Source organism: Coregonus lavaretus (assembly GCF_964263955.1).
Source record: "Coregonus lavaretus genome assembly, chromosome: 33".
In the NCBI taxonomy this organism is placed as follows: domain Eukaryota; kingdom Metazoa; phylum Chordata; class Actinopteri; order Salmoniformes; family Salmonidae; genus Coregonus; species Coregonus lavaretus.
Genome location: NC_140020.1, coordinates 13,943,264 through 13,966,737, shown reverse-complemented (window position 1 = coordinate 13,966,737; position 23,474 = coordinate 13,943,264). Strand labels below are relative to the sequence as shown.

The window sequence follows — 23,474 nt, the reverse complement described above, 5'->3', positions numbered from 1 at the left end:
AGCCAATTCGCCTTTAAACAGAACATATAAGGTCCTTGGGAGTAACATTAGAATCCTTTAGTCCATTATTGAGCTAGGTAGCCAGCATATTCCGACCCTGCCGTTATGCTTGTTTACACTGAGCTGCATGGGGTCGGAACGTAATCATGGTTCGATTAAGACACTGTGGAGCCGGTGCGAGATACCTCATGCTAACTAGCTGATATGACGTCTTTTATACAGGATTTGTTAAGGTGACTGATAACTATTCTCTTGCATCCTGAATTACTTGGTACCAGAGAAACTCATCATAACACTAGCAGTAGCTACCACAACCATTTTGGATTGGCAGTGTCAGCCAATCGGCTCCTTTGATGTTCAACACAACGTGCCATTCCATAATGGCTGCTGTGGCTACTGCTAGCTACCATGAGGAGGGCTGGCTCTGCTAGCTACCATGAGGAGGTCTAAGAGAGAGAGAGAGGGAGGAAGAGGGTGAGCTTGAGTCAGTTAAAAATGGCGGGAAAAAGAGAGATGGTTTGTTAAAGAAGAATGGTAGAAAGTGTAAGCAGAGTGAGTTGAAGACAGGAGGAGAAATGGAAGGGAATGAGGGCGAGGTATTGGAGGTGGTAGGTGTGGTGAAGTTCTCGGAGGCCGAGGTTTGCACCGAGGGTCAGGATAAAGATGAGTCTGACAGTAGGAGTGAAGTTTTTGGTAAAAGTGGACCCTTGCCTTTTGGAGATCCATTTGTGGTTTCAGGGTGGGTGAAAACAGAGTTGGGTGCTGTGGAATCGGTGAGGGTAACCAGAAGTGGTCTAGTGATAATTGTTTGTGTTTCTGCTGGTCAGAGAGAGCAGGTACTCCGTGTTAAATGAATGGGTGCAAGATATGTGAATTGTTTTGCTCTCGAGAAAAGGGCGCCATTGAAAGGCGTGATTACTGGGGTAGTGGTAAATGTGAAAGCTGACCAACTGAAGGGGAAGATTCACAGTGTTTGTGATGCTCGTTGTTTGGTGCGACGCATACAGGGAGGCGTGAGTGGAGAAACAGAAGAGTCATTGTCTGTTCTTTTGAGTTTTGATGTTGAGTCTTTGCCCGACAAAGTGATGTTAGGATATATAAGTTATCCGGTACTTGCTTTTGAGCCGAATAATTACGTTGTTACAGGTGTCAAGTTTATGGGCATGTGGCAGCAGTGTGGAGGAGGGAGGTTCCTAGGTGTGACAAGTGATTAGAAGGGCATCAGACAAAGGAATGTGTAGCATTGGGGATATTGTGGTATGTGTTAATTGTAGGGGTGCCCATGGGGCTGGGGATCCGAAATGTCCGGTGCGAGAGAGGCAGGTTGAGGTTTCCAGGGTTAGAGTAGTGTAGAAGTTGTCATATGCTGAGGCAGTGAAGAAAGTATAGGAAGATGGGTCAATGGGGAGGGATCCTGAGAGGAATGGTGTGAGTAGTAGATCTGTACCAGTACAGAGGGATAAACCAACAAGTGATATATGTTTCAGTAAAATTGGATTTTTGGCATTTATAGCAATGGTTATCAACTGTACTGCAGGGATGGAACGTAAGTAGCAGAAAATAGAGGTTGTGGTGGCAGCTACAGAGAGGTATTTGGGTGTGTGAGACTTGACATCAGAAGAGTTACAGGGTGTGTTAAGTGGTGGTGTCCCATCCTTTCAGGCTGTTGGCCTGAAGTAGGAATACATATATTTAAATAGTGGAGTATGGTAGTTATTATTATAGTTGTTTTTTGTGTGTGTGTGTGTGTGTGTGTGTGTAGTGTTAGATGGTAGGGTATTTGTTGTATCTTTTATTTTTTTAAGCAAAGTATAAGGGAGTTATACTCCAGTCTAGTAGGTGGCGGTAATGCAACATTGATTGGATGCCAAGCGTCGTTAAACCTCATCGAAGAAGAAGAAGGTTCTGTTGGTTTGTATTTCCGAAGTAAACACTTGGACAATACGTAAACAATGGCAGAGTGTAACCGAACCACAGACCGAATGTTGTCGAATTTTAATTTGTAGTAAGAAGCAAGCACTTCCAGCTGATTGGAGGAAACGTGCTTCGGTCGACAACGTTCGGTTATGTTTCGACTATTGTTTACATATTGTGTATCTCGCAAAGCGTCAGGAGATTGGAAATACAAACCGGAAATACAAGTGGACATAGCCATATACAGACCGGCGCCCCAAGAAGTCGTATCTTATCTCCACTTCCTACCGTCAAAAGGGTCAACTGCACGAACCACCGGTAAAGTACGTTTTAAATACAATGTTATTAAACATTCTGGCTTGTAGAGACTCTTTTTTTAGGGCAACTTCTTTCAGACTGAATAGCCATGGGGTAACCATGGCAACAGTCTGACGTATTAGGCAATGTTTGTCATGTGTGGCCAATTTCAGGTTTGCTGCTTGTGCTGGTGCAGTTTAAGTTGATTAACATTCTGTACTTCCTGAATTTACTGGAATTTCAGTTAAATTAACCCCAACCCTGCCACTCATACACACACTGATAGTCAAACTGGATTGGATGAAAATTTGTTTGGCTTTATTTATTGTTTTATGATAGCCCTATGCTAATGAGTGGAGTGGAGTATGAAAAAAATAAAAATGAAAAATGTATGCACTCACTACCTAACTGTAAGTCGCTCTGGATAAGAGCATCTGCTAAATAACTAAAATGTAAATGTCAAATGAGTTGTGTTGTTCCAACAGTGGGATCCCAGCCGTGGCTGCCAGTCGCTCTGCACACTCCAGGGTCATGAAGGGGCCATCTACAGCACACTGTGGTCTCCTCACATCGAGTACAGTTATACTTCACTTGGTCATAAATGCTTCAGATATTAAATTAGTTGAAGTAGCATTTCAATTCTCTAGCTTGATCGAGGTTTATGTGACTGTTATCAGGTAAAATGAATTGTAATGCCTTGTCATCACCACATGGTATCACTAAAGCTCTAGTTCTGATACACGGGTCCTTGGCACTCTGCCTCTGGAAGCATAGTGTACAGCTGCTGCTAATCATTTTAAATTTTAGTCATTTAGCAGACGCTCTTATCCAGAGTGCAAACATTTTCATACTGGCCCCCCGTGGGAATCAAACCCACAACCCTGGCGTTGCAAGCGCCATGCTCTACCAACAGAGCTACACTAATCAGTACACATGTAGCCTTTCATAGTAAGTATTTTCATATTGTTCAATTCTGAATGATAGAGTAGAGAATATAGTAACTTATGCTTCTAAAATGGTTAAGATCTAAGGCCTACACTAATTATTACACAATAGTTAGGGAAATCTGCTTTTAGTTTATTTGCACCCAATGTATGGAACAACCTACAGAGTTCCCTACCACTAGATGTACTGGTGCCTCTCGGGCTGTTCAAATTGTTGATTGGGGACCACTTTGCTGAGTAATGTGATTGTTTCTCTTGATTGTGTTTATTTGTATTATGTTTAGTAAATTGTGTATATCCATATCTCCCTTGTAAAAGAGACCTTGGTCTCAATGGGACTCCCTGCTAAAATAAAGGGGAAATAAAAAGGACTTACCTGCATTTATCGTGAGCGCATATCTTGATCAGTTATCTGGATCATGTGACTTGCGGTGTTCTTGTGCTGCTCGTGAACATGACATTGTTTCTATTAAAAAACAGACACATGGTCCTCTTTTCGCAGACAGCTGCCACACTGTGATCTTATCTAACATGAGGTGTTTAGCCTACAGTGTCCTCCCTCCCACAATCAATTCCCAGTCGCAGCACACTGGGGCCTGGTGCTAATAGGGTTTGTCACCGCTGATAAGTGTTGGGCCCTGGATGCTACATTGAGGCCTGATGGGTATCAGAGCCTCTCTGTGGAGACCATATCAGAATTAACCAGGCTCTGTTTGCTCAGACATAACTGTATTTTATGTGGCTGTCTTATGATCTATAGTCTGTGTGCCAGTGTTCAGCCAGGGAGTCATAAGATATGAAGACAAGGTACTAGCCCAGCATGCAAAAATTGGCATGGGGTGTCATAAGGACGTTGTTTCTTTTTTTGAGTGTAAATCATGTGTTCTAGTTAAGGGGACATCCATTTTTTTGCCGCTGGGTTGAGTGGGTTCATGTATCAATGGTTACATGTTTCTGTGTGCGAAACTGTGAAATGTGACACAGAAAATGTTAAACCAGGGTGTTTATCGGTTTATGAATCTACTCTTGTTAAGGGTTTAGATTTTTAAAGATGTATCAGAAAAATATATAGGTTTATCAGGGAATGCTATTTATTGTATTTTTATTTAACCTTTATTTAACCAGGTAAGCCAGTTGAGAACAAGTTCTCATTTACAACTGCGACCTGGCCAAGATAAAGCAAAGCAGTGCGATAAAAACAACAACACAGAGTTACATATGGGGTAAAACAAAACATAAAGTCAAAAATACAACAGAAAATATATATACAGTGTGTGCAAATGTAGCAAGTTATGGAGGTAAGGCAATAAATAGGCTATAGTGCAAAATAATTACAATTAGTATTAACACTGGAATGATAGATGTGCAAGAGATGATGTGCAAATAGAGATACTGGGGTACAAATGAGCAAAATAAATAACAATATAGGGATGAGGTAGTTGGGCGGGCTAATTTCAGATGGGCTGTGTACAGGTGCAGTGATCGGTAAGGTGCTCTGACAACTGATGCTTAAAGTTAGTGAGGGAGATAAGTGTCTCCAGCTTCAGAGATTTTTGCAATTTGTTCCAGTCATTGGCAGCAGAGAAATGGAAGGAATGGCGGCCAAAGGAGGTGTTGGCTTTGGGGATGACCAGTGAGATATACCTGCTGGAGCGCATACTACGGGTGGGTGTTGCTATGGTGACCAATGAGCTAAGATAAGGCAGGGATTTGCCTAGCAGTGATTTATAGATGGCCTGAAGCCAGTGGGTTTGGCGACGAATATGTAGTGAGGACCAGCCAACAAGAGCGTACAGGTCACAGTGGTGGGTAGTATATGGGGCTTTGGAGACAAAACGGATGGCACTGTGATAGACTACATCCAATTTGCTGAGTAGAGTGTTGGAGGCTATTTTGTAAATGACATCGCCGAAGTCAAGGATCGGTAGGATAGTCAGTTTTACGAGGGCATGTTTGGCAGCATGAGTGAAGGAGGCTTTGTTGCGAAATAGGAAACCGATTCTAGATTTAACTTTGGATTGGAGATTCTTAATGTGAGTCTGGAAGGAGAGTTTACAGTCTAACCAGACACCTAGGTATTTGTAGTTGTCCACATACTCTAGGTCAGACCCGTCGAGAGTAGTGATTCTAGTCGGGTGGGCGGGTGCAAGCAGCGTTCGGTTGAAGAGCATGCATTTAGTTTTACTAGTGTTTAAGAGCAGTTGGAGGCTACTGAAGGAGTGTTGTATGGCATTGAAGCTCGTTTGGAGGTTTGTTAACACAGTGTCCAATGAAGGGCCAGATGTATACAAAATGGTGTCGTCTGCGTAGAGGTGGATCTGAGAGTCACCAGCAGCAAGAGCGACATCATTGATATACACGGAGAAAAGAGTAGGCCCAAGAATTGAACCCTGTGGCACCCACATAGAGACTGCCATAGGTCCAGACAACAGGCCCTCCGATTTGACACATTGAACTCTATCTGAGAAGTAGTTGGTGAACCAGGCAAGGCAGTCATTTGAGAAACCAAGGCTATTTAGTCTGCCAATAAGAATGCGGTGGTTGACAGAGTCGAAAGCCTTGGCCAGGTCGATGAAGACGGCTGCACAGTACTGTCTATTATCGATCGCGGTTATAATATCGTTTAGGACCTTGAGCGTGGCTGAAGTGCACCCATGACCAGCTCGGAAACCGGATTGCATAGCGGAGAAGGTACGGTGGGATTCGAAATGGTCGGTGATCTGTTTGTTAACTTGGCTTTCAAAAACTTTCGAAGGGCAGGGCAGGATGGATATGGGTCTGTAACAGTTTGGATCTAGAGTGTCACCCCCTTTGAAGAGGGGGATGACCGCGGCAGCTTTCCAATCTCTGGGGATCTCAGACGTTACGAAAGAGAGGTTGAACAGGCTAGTAATTGGGGTTGCGACAATTTCGGCGGCTAGTTTTAGAAAGAAAGGTTCCAGATTGTCTAGCCCAGATGATTTGTAGGGGTCCAGATTTTGCAGCTCTTTCAGAACATCAGCTGTCTGGATTTGTGTGAAGGAGAAGCGGGGGGGGCATGGGCAAGTTGCAGCGGAGGGTGCAGAGCTGGTGGCCGGGGTAGTGGTAGCCAGGTGGAAAGCATGGCCAGCCGTAGCAAAATGCTTTTTGAAATTCTCGATTATTGTAGATTTATCGGTGGTGATAGTGTTTCCTAGCCTCAGTGCAGTGGGCAGGTGGGAGGAAGTGCTCTTATTCTCCATGGACTTTACAGTGTCCCAAAACTTTTTGGAGTTAGTGCTACAGGATGCAAATTTCTGTTTGAAAAAGTTAGCCTTTGCTTTCCTAACTGCTTGTGTATATTGGTTCCTAACTTCCCTGAAAAGTTGCATATCGCGGGGGCTATTTGATGCTAATGCAGTACGCCACAGGATGTTTTTGTGCTGGTCAAGGGCAGTCAAGTCTGAGGAGAACCAGGGGCTATATCTGTTCTTAGTTCTGTATTTTTTGAATGGGGCATGTTTATTTAAGATTGAGAGGAAATTACTTTTAAAGAACAACCAGGCATCCTCTACTGACGGAATGAGATCTATATCCATCCAGGATACCTGGGCCAGGTCAATTAGGAAGGCCTGCTCGCTGAAGTGTTTTAGGGAGCGTTTGACAGTGATGAGGGGTGGTCGTTTGACCGCGAACCCGTTACGGACGCAGGCAATAAGGCAGTGATCGCTGAGATCCTGGTTGAAGACAGCGGAGGTGTATTTAGAGGGTAAGTTAGTCAGGATGATATCTATGAGGGTACCCATGTTTACGGATTTAGGGTTGTACCTGGTAGGTTCGTTGATAATTTGTGTGAGATTGAGGGCATCTAGTTTAGATTGTAGGATGGCCGGGGTGTTAAGCATATCCCAATTTAGGTCACCAAGCAGTACGAACTCTGAGGATAGATGGGGGGCAATCAATTCACATATGGTGTCCAGGGCACAGCTGGGGGCTGAGGGGGGTCTGTAGCAAGCGGCAACAGTGAGAGATTTATTTCTGGAAAGGTGGATTTTTAGAAGTAGAAGCTCAAACTGTTTGGGCACAGACCTGGATAGTATGATAGAGCTCTGCAGGCTATCTCTACAGTGGATTGCAACTCCACCCCCTTTGGCAGTTCTATCTAGACGGAAAATGTTATAGTTGGGGATGGAAATTTCAGAATTTTTGGTGGCCTTCCTAAGCCAGGATTCAGACACTGCTAGAACATCAGGGTTGGTGGAGTGTGCTAACGCAGTGAATAACTCAAACTTAGGAAGGAGGCTTCTGATATTTACGTGCAGAAAACCAAGGCTTTTACGGTTACAGAAGTCAACAAATGATAGCTCCTGGGGAGTAGGAGTGATACTGGGGGCTGCAGGGCCTGGGTTAGCCTCTACATCACCAGAGGAACAGAGGAGGACTAGAATAAGGCTACGACTAAAGGCTTTAAGAACTGGTCTTCTAGTGCGTTGGGTACATAGAATAAAAGGGGCCGATTTCCGGGCGTTGTAGAAAAGATTCAGGGCATTATGTACAGAAAAGGATATGGAAGGATATGAGTACAGTTGAGGTAAACCTAAGCGTTGGGTAACAATGAAAGAGATAGCATCACTGGAGGCACCGATTGAGCCGGTCTCGGCGTGTATGGGGGGTGGAACAAAGGAACTATTTGAGGCAGTTTGAGAGGGACTTGGGGTTCTACAGTGAAATTGTATAATAAGAACTAACCCAAACAGCAATAGGCAAGGCATATTGACATGGGAGAGAGGCATAAAGCAATCACAGGTGTTATTAGAGAGAGCTAAGACAACAACTGGTAATAGCGATAAAGTTTGGGCTGAGGCTAAACAGAATAAACAGGACAGGGTACCGTGTAAAGGAACAGTCCAGCAGGCATCAGCTGTGCAGCTGAGTGATCATAAGGTCCAGTGAACAGCAATATGTGAGTCCGAGAGCAGTTCAAATTGGTGCTTCAGCACAGCTAGCAGGAAGCACAGTTGTAGTTTGCGTGTGCTAGCGGGCTGGGGCTAGCAGATGGATCTTCGTTGGTCGTCGCAACGGGAAGCCTGTTGAAACCACATCAGACGATTTCGTCGGCAAACCAGTCGTGTTGGATCGGCGGGGCTCAGTGTCAACACTAGGAGGTCCCGTCCGGTTGACAGAGAGGTAGATAGCCGGGAGATGGGCCTGAGGCTAGCTCAAGGCTAACTGGTGCTTGCTATGGAGCAATGGTAATTAGCCAACAACAGGTTGCAGCTAGCTGGTTGCGATGATCCGGCGCTAGGGTCCAGTGATTCCGGCAGAAAGTCCGATATGCTCTGGGTCGATAGCACGCTGTGCAGACTGGCCGACGAATTGTCCAGGCTAGAGCTAGAGCTGGCTGGTGGATAGTGTAGGCCACAGACAATGGTGAAGACGCTAACAGTGACTAATAGCAAGTAGCCATTCAGTTGCAGCTAGACTAGTTTCAGCTTAAGGTTCTTGATGAAAGTTATAAAGAAATAATAGAATCCTTTCCACGTTGGGTGAGGCGGGTTGCAGGAAAGTATATTTAGTTAAAGAATGAAAAGTAAAATTGAGAAATATATACAAAATAGACAAAAAAAAACAAGAAACTGGATATTTACATTAGGACACAGAATAAAACCACGACCGCACTGCTACGCCATCTTGGATCGTGCTATAGGCCTATTACTAGTCAGATAGGTGTCAAAGATCAGGAATAACAATGATTTGATAGAGGGGATAGTTACCTTTGTAAGAGCTGGGGAAATGATGTTGTTGACATTATGTGTTCCTAAACAGCAGCCGGATGTAGGTACTTTGGTGTTTGATGACTCTGTTAAATAACTTGTTGTCACGGTCTCTCCCCTCGTGACATTAGCATGAGAGATAATGTCTCTTCAAAGTCAGTGGCTGCTTTGAAGAGTTGGGGGTAAGGGGGTGTGAATCTTCCCCTCCACCAGTGATCTATTTCACTGTAATTAAACATTTCAGCAGAGCCCTGAGCGAACCACAAATCAAAGTTTCTATTAAACGACAGCATCTAGGTCACCCCAGCCACTGAATATTGACATAGCTAATCTCTCAAACTTTGGAACAATTTTCATTAATCTCCTCCTTCCCTTCATCGTGATTCGCTTTCATAATGGGCTAAGGTTTTTTCCCGGTCCATTCTGAAAAGGCATCAAGGAATGAATTTGCTGCAGTGGTTTCAGTCAGTGGGCGTGAGAGTGGGAGTTAGTCTCTGAGGTTGCTGGCTCTCTTCGTTACTGGAACGTAAGGCACTCTGGACAGGAGATATGAAGAATTCAGCCATACTGCTCTTATACTGCTGTAAATGTAAATTGTGCTGCTATATTAAGATGCTGTTTCCCTTACCACTGGGCCATGAAACCATTGAGAGCTACAGTATGTGACTCAACAAAAGGTTGTGATGTATTGTAGACTAAGACAGAGAAAAGAAAGCAATGTGCACATTTCCTTGAGCAGACATCAATGTATTTAATCTCATTTAGATTTAAATGGACTTCACAGAAATTAGATGAACTTCAGAGTATTTAGATGAATTTCACAGAAGAGATGCCAAAGAACTTGCTTAAATATCCAATGCAGCTGTTTTTATCTCAATAGCTAATCTTTTCTGGGTAACAATTAAGTACCTTACTGTGATTGTTTTCAATTAATATTGTCAAAAATAAACAAAAATATCTTCTTGCTAAAGCGCAACCTCTCAAGCAAGAATTTTGCTAGGACTGTCTGGGTGGGGATAGGAAAACTGAAAACTAGCTGTTATTGGCAGAGAGGTTTGGAACTCTCTTTCTTATTGATCTATTAACTAATTTACCACCTAGTGATGTCACCAGGCAGGCCAAAACTCCATCCCACCAAAACAGGTTGAAATTTCAGGGCTGACAAGGTGAAAAATCTGTCTGTGCCCTTGAGCAAGGCACTTAACCGTAATTGCTCCTGTAAGTTGCTCTGGATAAGAGCTTTTGCTAAATTACTAAAATATAAATATACATTTCAAACATGTTATTTAATCTTTAGATTTTGGACTAGATGGGAAACACTCTCAAAATATAAATGTCAACCTTAATTTTGCATTATTGTAGCATGCAGTAGTGTAGTATTGTATAGGGTGAAATGTTGTTAAGTTGGCATTGGTCTGTGGAGCTGACGCAGCAGGTTGCCATTGATACATTTAATAGACACTGAACGCCCTGCCGAGGTCACTCACTGCAGACTGCAGAGGGAGTGGCCTAAAAGCCCATTGTTAGAATCTCACCAGGAAGCCCCTTCCAGCTTGGGTCTGAGTCAGGATTTCCGTTAGTCTGTAATAGTCAGCTTTTGGACGTAAAAATACATAAATAGAAAAGCACAGATTTATTGGCACCGGCTTATCAGTCCATGGGTTCATTTGCATAATTTTGTGGAACTAAATTGGCACGTGTGTATATTCGTTATGCATCTTATTTATCACACTCGCACAGCATGCAGATACAGAGCCTTTGAGCAGAAAATCTGTCAGACTTCTTGACTTTTTCCACATTTTGTTACGTTACAGCCTTATTCTAAAATTGATTAAATCGTTTTTCCCTCATCAATCTACACACAATACCCCATAATGACGAAGCAAAAACAGGTTTGTAGAAATTGTAGCAAATAAAAATTTAAAAATTTAAAAAACGGAAATATAAGTATTCAGACCCTTTACTCAGTACTTTGTTGAAGCACCTTTGGCAGCGATTACAGCCTCAAGTCTTCTTGGGTATGACGCTACAAGCTTGGCACACCTGCATTTGGGGAGTTTCTCTCATTCTTCTCTGTAGATCCTCTAAAGCTCTGTCAGGTTGGATGGGGAACGTTGCTGCAAAGCTATTTTCAGGTCTCTCCAGAGATGTTTGATCAGGTTCATGTCCCGGCTCTGGCTGGGCCACTCAAGGACATTCAGAGACTTGTCCCGAAGGATCTCTCTGTATTTGCTCCGTTAATCTTTGCCTCGATCCTGACTAGCTTCCCAGTCCCTGATGCTGAAAAACATCCCCAGAGCATGATGCTGCCACCACCATGCTTCACCGTAGGGATGGTGCCAGGTTTCCTCCAGACTTGACGCTTGGCATTCTGGCCAAAGCCCTTCTCCCCCGATTGCTCAGTTTGGCCAGGCGGCCAGCTCTAGGAAGAGTCTTGGTGGTTCCAAACTTCTTCCATTTAAGAATGATGGAGGCCACTGTGTTCTTGGGGACCTTCAATGCTGCAGACATTTTTTGGTACACTTCCCCAGATCTGTGCCTTGACACGATCCTGCCTCGGAGCTCTACGGACAATTCCTTTCGACCTCATGGTTTGGTTTTTGCTCTGACATGCACTGTCAACTGTGGGACCTTATATATAGAAAGTGTGCCTTTCCAAATCATGTCCAATCAATTGAATTTCCCACAGGTGGACTCCAATCAAGTTGTAGAAACATCTCAATGATGATCAATGGAAACAGGATGCTCCTGAGCTAAATTTCGAGTCTCATAGCAAAGGTTCTGAATTCTTATGTAAATAAGGTATTTCTGTTTATTATTTTTAATACATTTGCAAAAAATTCTAAAAACCTGTTTTATGGGGTATTGTGTGTAGATTGCTGAGTTTTTTATGATTTTTTATCCATTTTAGAATAATGCTGTAAATTAACAAAATGTGGAAAAAGGGAAGGGGTCTGAATACTTTCCGAATGCACTGTATAAGCCCAATCATTGCGCAACAATTCTAAATACAATTGTGTGTTGAAAATAGTTTTGGGCCATGATTAAAAATAGCTACTATTTTTATTTCTCAACTGGTAATTGAAGGGCGCTTCCCATTCGCCATTCAATGCATAGGCAACGGAAGGCAGGCTTCATCAACACATCACACACCACTTTGCAATGAGCTGGAGGCAGTATGCATTTTGAAAACGTATAGCTACTTAATTGTTAGAAACCTGAACGTTTTACTACATATTATGAGGCATGTTTTACCTTGCTTCAAAGTAGCCTAGGCAAAATCCAACCATATCAGTGGAGGCAATTATTTTATAAAGACTTCCATATGCTATTGAAATCAGTAGCCTATTTGTCTCATGTTCTGTTGGTTTTCAACTTTCTTTCATTGTCCGGTAGCCAAATGAACATTCACACGTAGCCTACTACCTTGTGCGCATTTCTGTGCTAATAATGTTAAGAAATAATAGTTTATCAACATTGTAAGCTAAACATTCTGATCTGTTGCATCAGATTCATTGCTTTTTAACGTTATTGTTTAAAATATATATATATATAGCCTAGGCCTACTGGTTGTATGAATTTGGGATCTATAGTCCCACAACTGTCCCAGAGTCTGTTTGGGCTAGTTCTTTCTCGACAAGCTGACCAATAGAATAGGTCAACTTTTCTACTTTGGGGGATAGTAGATTGACATAGGCTCATAGGTGGCACGTCCATAAGGCTAGGGGAAGCTAAGCTTTCCCTATGTAAATGTAATTAAATTGCCAAATGATATAGCCTAATTAGCCTACTCCTGTCTATACAGAAATAAATAGAATCAATCACCAAAATAGGCTACTAAAGCATGATTTGACCACAGGGGATCATTAGCTTCACCTAGCCTTAAAAATAAATACATTGTGGATTGTTTTAAATCGCATTGCCTACAGTGGGAAGGAAAGGCAGCGCGCGTGGCAAATACCAAATAGATTGTTGAGTTGCAACTGTCAGTGAAACGTAGAGGCCCAGCCAGGCATATCACAATATTTCGCATGAAAACATACTGTAGTTTGGAAAGCAAATGGGTATTGCTATCTTTTCATTATCAAAATTCTCAACTTAATTGAGCGAACAACAGTGGGCCTATAGCCTATCTTATTGGCACCAGCAGGGAGAGCATGGGCCATGTCCCCGGTGGGTGCGCGCTGCCATATTCACTCTTTATCATTGTTGGGTCAGTGCCACTTAAAAGTTAGTTTTTGGACAATAATTGCCTCCTCCAGTTTAGATGGATGTCATATTCTATTTGTGTCTCCCCTTTTCGTAGGCCTATTATATGGACAATGCCGTTTTTATGGATCTGTTTGTCAGTGTCAGCAGTGTAGGTTACCCTATAATTTGTCGTATTAAAAAAGACACTCATCAGCACAACGGTAGCCAGATGTAGCATTTTAAGAGGGTCTGGACAAGATGCCCCCCAACCCCTCTCTCTCTCTTTCTCCCCAGCTCTCCCTAACCCCACCCTCCCTCTCTCTACCCTCCCACCCTCTCTCCATCCTCCCACCCTCTTTCCTCTTTTTCTAAAACACATACTTAGACCAGGGTTTCCATTATGAAAATGTGGCGCCAGACATTTGACTGGCAGCATTTTAATTTACCGGACATTTGCACTAGACCTTATGATCTCAGTCTGCAGCTGGCATGTATAGACGTCTAGAGAACTTTCACTAAGACACGAGTTGGAGAGGACAATCCCTCTCAGACAACCGCTGGTACATCTGATGTACCCATTCTAACCACAACTACAACCAGAAACTCTACCAAGGACATTGGGATCTCTGGTGGGCAAACCAGAGTCCTACATCATCAACTCAACTATCGAGGACAGCTACACGTATATACATGTTGCATTTCTAATCCGAATTAGCGATTTATTAGGGTTTTAAGCATTTGTATTTCCGTGAGTGTAGTTTCTAAAGTAACCATGATAGTTTGAATCTCTGTCTCTCCCTTCCACTCTGACCTTCCTTCTACCCAAGCATTCATGCTATTGTTAGTCCAGTCCACTAGGGACCTGTTTTCATTGTATTACGTTAGTAATCAATGACCTGTGTGTTTGTATTGTGTTATTATTTAGTTAGTTAGTAAATAAATAATTAAGCCAATTTGTGTATTGCTGATTCATCAATAAGGTTAGGGTTCTTGCAGGTTCAAGGATTATGCGACGTTCAGAATGAGACTGATAAGAGGTAATTATTTAATAAGTGACTTATTGATATATAACATATATATATCTTCTAAGAGTTTAATTCGGGATATGGTAACTCGTTAAACAACTTATTCCGTGGTGCTGTAAGTCGCTCTGGATAAGAGCGTCTGCTAAATGACTAAAATGTAATGTAATGTAAATGCCCAAAATTCCTAATGAGTTAATTGTTACATGATTAATTTAATCGAGTGACAATTAAAAAGAGTTAGGTGATTCGATAAATAACAGTCATACATTCAAGTAAGTCTGTCACGACAACAGGGAGGTGCAGGCTGGCCATCCCATCCCACAAGGCAGAGATCCTCAGCTGTGACTGGTGCAAATACAATCAGGTACGTGGTACTTTACTGCAGTTCAGGACCTAAAGAGTTTGAGGTTTCAAATGCTTACGCTTCAAACCATTAATAAAACTCATCCAGGGACTGACTCACATTATCATTGAGGTCAAGAACAGTGGTGTCGAGAACAGAGATACTGTAAAAGCACCTCTGCCATATCCTAGCCTCACTGTCATTGTTATTAATGATATTGCATATTTATATGTGAGAAGACCTCTATATGTTGAAAAAGCTATTGTCTCAGCATTTCTTAACATGTATAGATTAATATTAATAAAAGTTGATAAATGCTTGTGTTAATACAACATGTACCGTTGGGATAATACTTTAACCCACTCTGTCTGGACAATCCTCAGAATGTGATAGTAACTGGAGCAGTGGACTGTAGCCTGTGTGTGTGGGACCTACGGAATGTCCAGCAGCCTATATCCCGACTACTGGGCCTGTCACGACTTCCTCCGAAGCTGCCTCCTCTCCTTGTTCGGGCAGGCTTTGGCGTTTGTCATCACCGACCTTCTAGCCACTGCCGCTCCTCATCTCATCATTCCATTTGTTTTGTCTTGTTTTTATACACACCTGGTTCATATCCCCTCATCAGTCCCTGTATAAGTATTCCCTCTGCCCCCCATGTCTTTGTGTGATTGTTTCATGTGGAGGTGTCGTTAGCTCGATGGAGCTTTATGTATTGTATCACCGGGATATTCACCTGTGTGTTTTGTTTTTCTTCAGTGCGGCGTTATACCGCACTGTCGTATTTTACACATTGCTGCGTACCGCTGTATTTGCCGAATAAACCATTTATTCTGTGATTTACCCCTCCTGCGCCTGACTCCGTCCAAATCACCCGCTACAGGGCCATTCCTACACCATACGAAGAGTAAAGGTAATGTGCCATCCATCATTCACCCATACACCATCCTCTCAGATGCAAGAAAAGTATTTTCCACGGTGTTGTTATGTTAGCAAATCGCCAGCTGTTAGAAGCAGGAAACAGCTCAGCCTATACTTGGCAGAACATGCAGCAGGCCCCTTTGTTTGTATACCTGCCTAGCGCTCTGTTCTGGAGAGATGGTTCTGGCATGATCAAAGCACCGAACTGAATGGAGTTAACAAGCACAGTACAGTACGGGCTGCTGGGATCACAGGCAGCCCTGCAGTACATTGTGCCTGCTCACAGATTGTCAGTATGTTTTCTCTCTGCTGTGGCGACGGCTATGGATTTTTTTCTCCCCTCCAAGATCTGTTTAATGGACTTTGCGGGAAAGGTGGTGGGTCGGGTGAGTCAGTCGGCAGGCCCTAGCTACAATGTCCAGTCAAACAGCAACCAATTAGTCAGATTAAACATAAGTGACCTCACACTGACCCCCGACAGACGGCCCAGCATGCGTCTAGCCCTCATCGGCCCTCATCGCATGATCCGTGTGATTCTCACCCCTCATAAGAATGGGGAATCACCCTGCCACACACCACTTTAACATCACATAATCAGCAAGCGCTAGCTACAACACAATCAGCTGGAAGTCAGCTGCTTTCAGGACAGATTTTTAGCAGGTGTGGGTAATCAATAGATGCAGGATGTTCGTGGCGGACTTCATCTTGATGTTTCCAGCGTGTTTGTAAATCTGCCAACAGGTATGGATTTTCTTAAGGCAGTCGTTAACATGAGGTTACAAATGAAGCATATCAGCAAGTCTGGGAGCATACTGGAAAGAGTGCTCAAAGTAAATGAAATAGTGCTTGTATTGGATAGGTAATATAGATAAGAGCAGAGATTTGATTGCTTTCATTTAACAACATCAAAACCCATAATTAAGGATGTGTTCAAATGTTTAGTCATGGTTGTATATGTGCCAGCCAATTTCCCCCTCACCTTTTAATAAAGAAGTGTATATCTTATTCTTATGGCTTTCCCCACAGTTCTGTCCATTCAACCAGACAGTGTTGGCCTCCTGTTCCTATGACTTCACAGTCAAGTAAGACTCTCTAATTAGGGATTCCAGTGATTCTTGTTTTGCTTGCTATGCACAGTAAAACATGATATTCCCCTGTGGTTGAAAAATATCTAAAGACAAATGCCACATTGACACAAGATTTAATTTGTTAAACACATTAAACTTTGCAGTGTCAGACCTTTACTAACACCTAGTAAAGTCAGTGAAGCGTGATCACAAGATGAGAATGTTTCCAGGAAGAAGGTCAGTCTCCTGGAATTATTACACAAATGGACCTCCAGGAACACTCGTGTTTAAAGGTTTGTAGAACGATGCGTAGATATGGATACAAGCAATAGTTGGAAGACAAACCACAATCATAATGTGTTGCGTGGGGTCAAAAAATCTGTAGGTAGACTGGATTATTTTTATTTGGGGATGCATATTCTCCATCTCTGAGTTTAAATATATGGGTTCATCTTTGCATGAAGACGATCATGATCCCAATTCACAAACAATGCAGACAGTCAAGGGTGTTTGTTTAGCGTCATGTATGTACAGTACCAGTCAAATGTTTGGACACACCTACTCATTCAAGGGTTTTTCTTTATTTTTACTATTTTTTACATTGTAGAATAATAGTGAAGACATCACAACTATGAAACAACACTTATGGAATCATGTAGTAACCAAAAAAGTGTTAAAATAATCAAAATATATAGCCACCCTTTGCCTTGATGACAGCTTTGCAGACTCTTGGCATTCTCTCAACCAGCTTCATGAGGTAGTCACCTGGAAAGCATTTCAATTAACAGGTGTGCCTTCTTAAAAGTTAATTTGTGGAATTACTTTCCTTCTTAATGCATTTGAGCCAATCAGTTGTGTTGTGACAAGGTAGGGGTGGTATACAGAAGATAGCCCTATTTGGTAAAAGACCAAGTCCATATTATGGCAAGAACAGCTCAAAAAAGCAAAGAGAAACGACAGTCAATCAATACTTTAAGACATGAAGGTCAGTCAATACGGAAAATGTCAAGAACTTTGAACGTTTCTTCAAGTGCAGTCACAAAAACCATCAAGCACTATGATGAAACTGGCTCTCATGAGGACCGCCACAGGAATGGAAGACCCAGAGAAAACCTCTGCTGCAGAGGATAAGTTTATTAGAGTTACCAGCCTCAGAAATTGCAGCCCAAATAAATGCTTCACAGAGTTCAAGTCACAGACACATCTCAACATCAACTGTTCAGAGGGGACTGTGTGAATCAGGCCTTCATGGTCGAATTGCAGCAAAGAAACCACTACTAAAGGACACCAATAATAAGAAGAGACCTGCTTGGGTCAAGAAACACGAGCAATGGACATTAGACCGCTGGAAATTTGTCCTTTTGGTTTTTAGTGATTTTTGGTTCCAACCGCTGTGTCTTTGTGAGACACGGTGTGGGTGAACGGATGATCTCCACATGTGTAGTTCCCACTGTAAAGCATGGAGGAGGAGGTGTGATGGTGTGGGGGTGCTTTACTGGTGACACTCTCTTTGATTTATTTAGAATTCAAGGCACACTTAACCAGCATGGCTACCACAGCATTCTGCAGCGATACACCATCCCATCTGGTTTGGGCTTAGTGGGACTAACATTTGTTTTTCAACCGGACAATGACCCAACACACCTCCAGGTTGTGTAAGGGCTATTTTACTAAGAAGGAGAGGGATGGAGTGCTGCATCAGATGACCTAGCCTCCACAATCCCCTGACCTCAACCCAATTGAGATGGTTTGGGATGAGTCGGACGGCAGAGTGAAGGAAAAGCAGCCAACAAGTGCTAAGCATATGTGGGAACTCCTTCAAGACTGTTGGAAAAGCATTCCAGGTGAAGCTGGTTGAGAGAATGCCAAGTGTGCAAAGCTGTCATCAAGGCAAAGGGTGGCTATTTGAAGAGTCTCAAATATATAATATATTTTGATTTGTTTAACACTTATTTTGGTTACTACATGATTCCATATGTGTTATTTCATAGTTTTGATGTCTTCACTATTATTCTACAATGTAGAAAATAGTAAAAATAAAGAACAACCCTTGAATGAGTAGGTGTGTCCAAACTTTTGACTGGTACTGTATGTATAAATTAAAACCATGTTTGAGAGCATATCTAGCACAGAGTTTACTAACATTAGCACATGGCTTGCAGATAATAAGATATCTCTGCACTTAGGTAAAACGGAGGCAATTCTTTTTAGGTCCAGACCTAAATTGTGTAGGTCCTCTAAAATCAAAATGGAGTTAGGGGGAGAGGTTCTGACTGCCAAAACCTCTGTTAGCTACCTTGGATGCATCATTGATGGAAGCTTGGGGGTTATGAGCATGGTCATTAAAGTGCTAGGGAAGGTTAATGCTAGGACCACGTTTTGGGCTAGAAAGTCCAAGCTGCTTGATAAGGACTCCATGAGAGTGCTATCCACTGCCCTCATTTGATGACATTTGACTACGCTAGTACTTCATGGTTTGGGGCTTATCTAAGCTTCTGAAGGGGAAGCTCCAGATAGCCCAGAATACGCTGATCAGGGTGGTATTGAAGCCTGATACTTTCAGGAACTCAACTGGCTGCCTGTTGAGGCTAGGGAGTCCCAGATTAGACTGGGTCTGGTTAGCAGGATTATTTATGGTTCTGCACTCCGATATCTGACTGTTTACGTTCCCCATGTTAGGGATGCACACAACCACAGCACCAGATCAGGTGTTGCTAATGTGTGCTTATACAGGTTCAGGAGTAATGCTGGGAAATGTACTTTTTTGTATAGAGGAGCATCAGAGTGGAATGAGCTGCCTCTGCCCATAAAAACGATGTTCTCTCTGGGCAGCTTAAAGAAAAATGGTTAAATCCTGTCTGATGTCTTGTCTACCCATATTAATGTCCCTTCCGGTATAACTACAATAAAGAAATAGATGTTTTTCTTCTTTGTTTGATGGTTTTTATATATTTTGCTGCCGTACTGTGTACAACAGTGTTGCCGATCTTGTCACAAGAGAACAACAATAGAAATGAGTCTGTGATGATTTTACTCGTTTAAAAAAAGGTTGAATTCATAAACTAAACTAAAAAACACGCCTCCACCAACAGAGCCCACGTCATCAGAGCAGGCCTCCCCAGTGCAACAACTTGTCTATCTATCTGGTGGTGTGCAGAGGGCAGGTTGGCTGGTTGGCTACTGAGGTTTGGACCAGCACCAGCCTGACTTTTATTGTTCTGGCCACTGATCGGGCTTACCAAAGAAAACCTTTCCACCCAGGAATTAGTCTTTTTTGGGACATTTTTCTTTGATATGCCCTATCACTTGATTACTGTCATACTGTTTGCTGAAGCACAGAGGCCTACCTGAACTCTTAAAACACATACCACACATATGCTGCTATTCACTCTTCACTTTCCTTGACCTGGCTTTTTGTTTCCACTGTCACGTGAAAGTCAGTGGCTATGGGAGAGCACTCCTACATATTATAGTCCTCCTTGTGTATCACCCTGGTGCCTCTGCGCTCCTGGGCACAGAGCAGGATCATGAGACTTTCACACGTGGCACATGACAATTCTTGCCTCAAGACTAACTTACAATATTGTGTTGTTCTGGCCTCAGTGACTTTTATACGTGTGTAACATTATTCACATTTGTGTATGTGTAACTGGCCGGGTATTGAACCAGGATTGTCAGTGTAACTTGCGAGACCACGTGTGCCTACTGAGCTAAAGCCGAAGTACGGCTGCTCTGGAAGCTAAAACAAGTTTACATAGGACTCGGTAAACAACTCCTTGATCATTACTGTTTAGAGCAGAGCGTGTTTTACCATTAGGAACAAGTTGTTGTCTCATATTCAGCTAAGACACCAGGTAATTATTGTACTGTACTGCACTGCATCGATCACCTTCGCTTTAAAGGTAATTAACATAAATTATTTTCCTAAGATCGCCATGGCGCTGCTGAACAAAAGCTTTGTTTGCCTATAGATCGAAAAAACGGCTGTGCCTTGTGTGTCATGCCTGTACTGCACATTCATTAGAAGGCATGGGACTGGATTGAGGCGAAGGCATTGGTTGTAACACAGACCTCATCCCAGGCCTCATGTTGGGTGTCTTTAGAATTCTGCCAGCTTCTCGTGTTTACATGACATTATGTGTCCTGTTTGATTCACAGTGCTAGGTGAGCTTGGGTTGCCACGGTGGGCTCTGTTCATTCAGGAGTGTTGGGACAGGAGGTAAACGATGCGCTGGCCACTGCCTCCTGTTATTGTAGGGCTAATTATAGCAGGATATTGCCTCACATGATTTAGCCTAAGCGCTGGCTGGGCATTGTGGCAGGAACGAGAGCGTGAGCCACCTACATTGCCTTAGCCAGACCATGTCATCACTGGGCCTGGATCAGATTTACTGTTTGTTTCCACAGAAACTTAATGAGTGTGAGTCATGGAGATAGACCGTGTCATCTTCTGAGTCCTACCGACACTACTCGCTTAAAGTTAATGGGTTGTTATATACAGTGGTATAACGTACTTAAGTAAAATTACTTTAAAGTACTACTTAAGTAGTTGTTTTGGGTACCTTTACTTTACTATTTATATTTGACAACTTTTACTTTTACTTCACTACATTCCTATAGAAAATTATGTACTTTTGTCCATACATTTTCCCTGACACCCAAAAGTACTCGTTACATTTTGAATGCTTAGCAGGACAGGAAAATGGTCTAATTCACACACTTACCAAGAGAACATCCCTGGTCATCGCTACTGCCTCTGATGTGGCTGATTCACTAAACACATGCTTCGTTGGTAAATTATGTCTGAATGTTGGAGTGTGCCCCTGGCTATCCGTCAATTTAAAAAAACAAGAAAATGGTGCCGTCTGGTTTGCTTAATATAAAGAATTTGAAATGATTTATACTTTTACTTTTCATACTGAAGTATATTTAAAACCAAATACTTTTAGACTTTTACTCAAGTAGGATTTTACTGGGTGACTTTCACTTTTACTTTAGTCATTTTCTATAAAGGTATTATTTATTTATTTAAAAAAAAAAAAATTTGGCGGGGGGGTAGATCAGCTTAATATTGCAGATAGATTGTAACTTCCATCAATGTAATTGTCTGCATCACTTCCAATCCCCCCATGTTTTTTATATATATACTCCCCTTTATTACTTTTCAACCCCGCCATCCTTTCCCTACTTGGGGTAAATTGGTGAACAACAATGCCCAGGCCTCTACTTCCAGCCTATACTTACTATCTACACCTTATGGACACATTCAATTTTACAATAATTCTATTTTATTTGTTTTTGCTCCTGAACTTATTCTACTCTCAACCTCGCCGATCATTTTCATGATGTCCATCCAGTTTGCTTCTATATGCCATATCTTTCTAACTGTGCTCTTTCCCAAAAGCTCCCAAAATACAACCTATATACTTTTTATGGACACAGTATGCTTACATTATTAGTTATCTTGTTATTATTTATTGTTATTTGTTATTAGTCCCATCCTTCAACTCCATTCAATACCTCCCATCTATCTTTTAACACCATCCATATAGGAGTTCTATTTGCCATATATATTTCAACCGTTATTAAGGTATTTATACTTTTCCTCAAGTATGAATATTGGGTACTTTTTCCACCACTGGTTATGTACTGTAGACTAAAAGGGGGAAGCCTTGTTCTCTTTGTGGATCTGTTTCATTCTTCTGTTGAACACCGATCTATCATTTAGACTAGAGAACACTCAACACATATTTTATTTTCCAAGACTAATTTCTGAGTTTGTATTCATCCTCCGCATTGTTTTTCCAAACCTCTTGTTTCCTTTGATTATAATGCCTTGTGCATTCTCTCTTGGTAGCCTAGTGGTTAGAGCGTTGGGACAGTAACCGAACGGTTGCTTGTTCAAATCCCTGAGCCGGCGATGTGGAAAAATCTGCCATTCTTCCCTTGAGCAAGGCAGTTAACCCCAACAACAACTGCTTCCCGGGCTGCGATGACGTGGAAGTCAATTAAGGCAGCCCCCTGCACCTCTCTGATTCAGAGGGGTTGGGTTAAATGTGGAAGACACATTTTGGTTGAATGCATTCTGTTGTACAACTGTCTAGGTATCCCCCTTTCCCAATCCTACCTGTTAACGTCCACTGGGCTCCAGTCCCACAGTGCAGTTATAGCATGGGAGAGGCTTAACAGCTTTCTTTCTATAATATCACTCTAAATGACTGACTACCCTGGCACACATAAATAACAGGCCTTGGCCGTGCTCTATGGCAGTGTTAGTATTATTGCTCCCCTAATGTATTTCAATAGGCCCAGAGTATTTTCTAAATAAATTATTTAATTACATTTGCAAAGTGGATCAGTCTGGCGCGCGCTGCGTCAGGGCTTTGAGCCACCACCCCCGCCGTCAGAAGGGGAAGGGGGGGGAGATAAATGGCTTTTCAATTAGTGTGATTGTGTTTTGTTGGGCTGCGTCTGCTTCCACAGACTCTGGGACTGCTCCAGGACAAAGCAGCCATTGCTGGAGACATTGGAGCACCTGCATCAGTATCGTCTACCATCTCACTGGCCCATACTTTCATCTCAGCCACAAGACTCAGCCATTGGACCCCACCACCTTGGAAAACATCGCTGCAAGAGGTTCCGACGTAGCGACATAACACCACAGTGGACACTTACCACTGCAGGCACTTAGAGAAAAACTCTCAAATGCTACTAGTGCCTTTTCCCGAGGGATACGTTGCACTGAAGAAAACTGTTGCTTAGAGTAAATGTATTCTTATAAAGTATACTGCAATTCTGTTCTATCTATCAATCTGTCTTACAGTAGCTAGCATCCATTAACTGAATTCTCCAGTGCCTCCAGTCAACATCCCTCACAAAATGGTTGATATCGGTCTAGCTATCAATCTAGCAGAACCATATGATTGAAAACGTCACTCTCACGTCTTCTTATGCCTACCCCCTACCTAGCATCTAGTCTTACAGTGAGGGAAAAAAGTATTTGATCCCCTGCTGATTTTGTACGTTTGCCCACTGACAAAGAC

At 42.5% G+C, this 23,474-nt stretch overlaps 1 protein-coding gene across 1 annotated transcript; it reads left to right on the top strand.

The window, feature by feature from the left end:
• Window positions 1–1,973: 1,973 nt before the first annotated feature.
• LOC311108149 (peroxisomal targeting signal 2 receptor-like) lies at window positions 1,974–23,122 on the top strand (the record flags this gene model as incomplete). Its single annotated transcript, XM_084150777.1, has 7 exons — window positions 1,974–2,237; window positions 2,697–2,805; window positions 14,397–14,467; window positions 14,830–14,913; window positions 15,327–15,356; window positions 16,391–16,446; window positions 22,915–23,122. The coding sequence occupies exons 1-7, from the start codon at window positions 2,067–2,069 to the stop codon at window positions 23,120–23,122; spliced, it is 729 nt and encodes a 242-aa protein (XP_084006903.1). The 5' UTR covers window positions 1,974–2,066.
• Window positions 23,123–23,474: the final 352 nt, after the last annotated feature.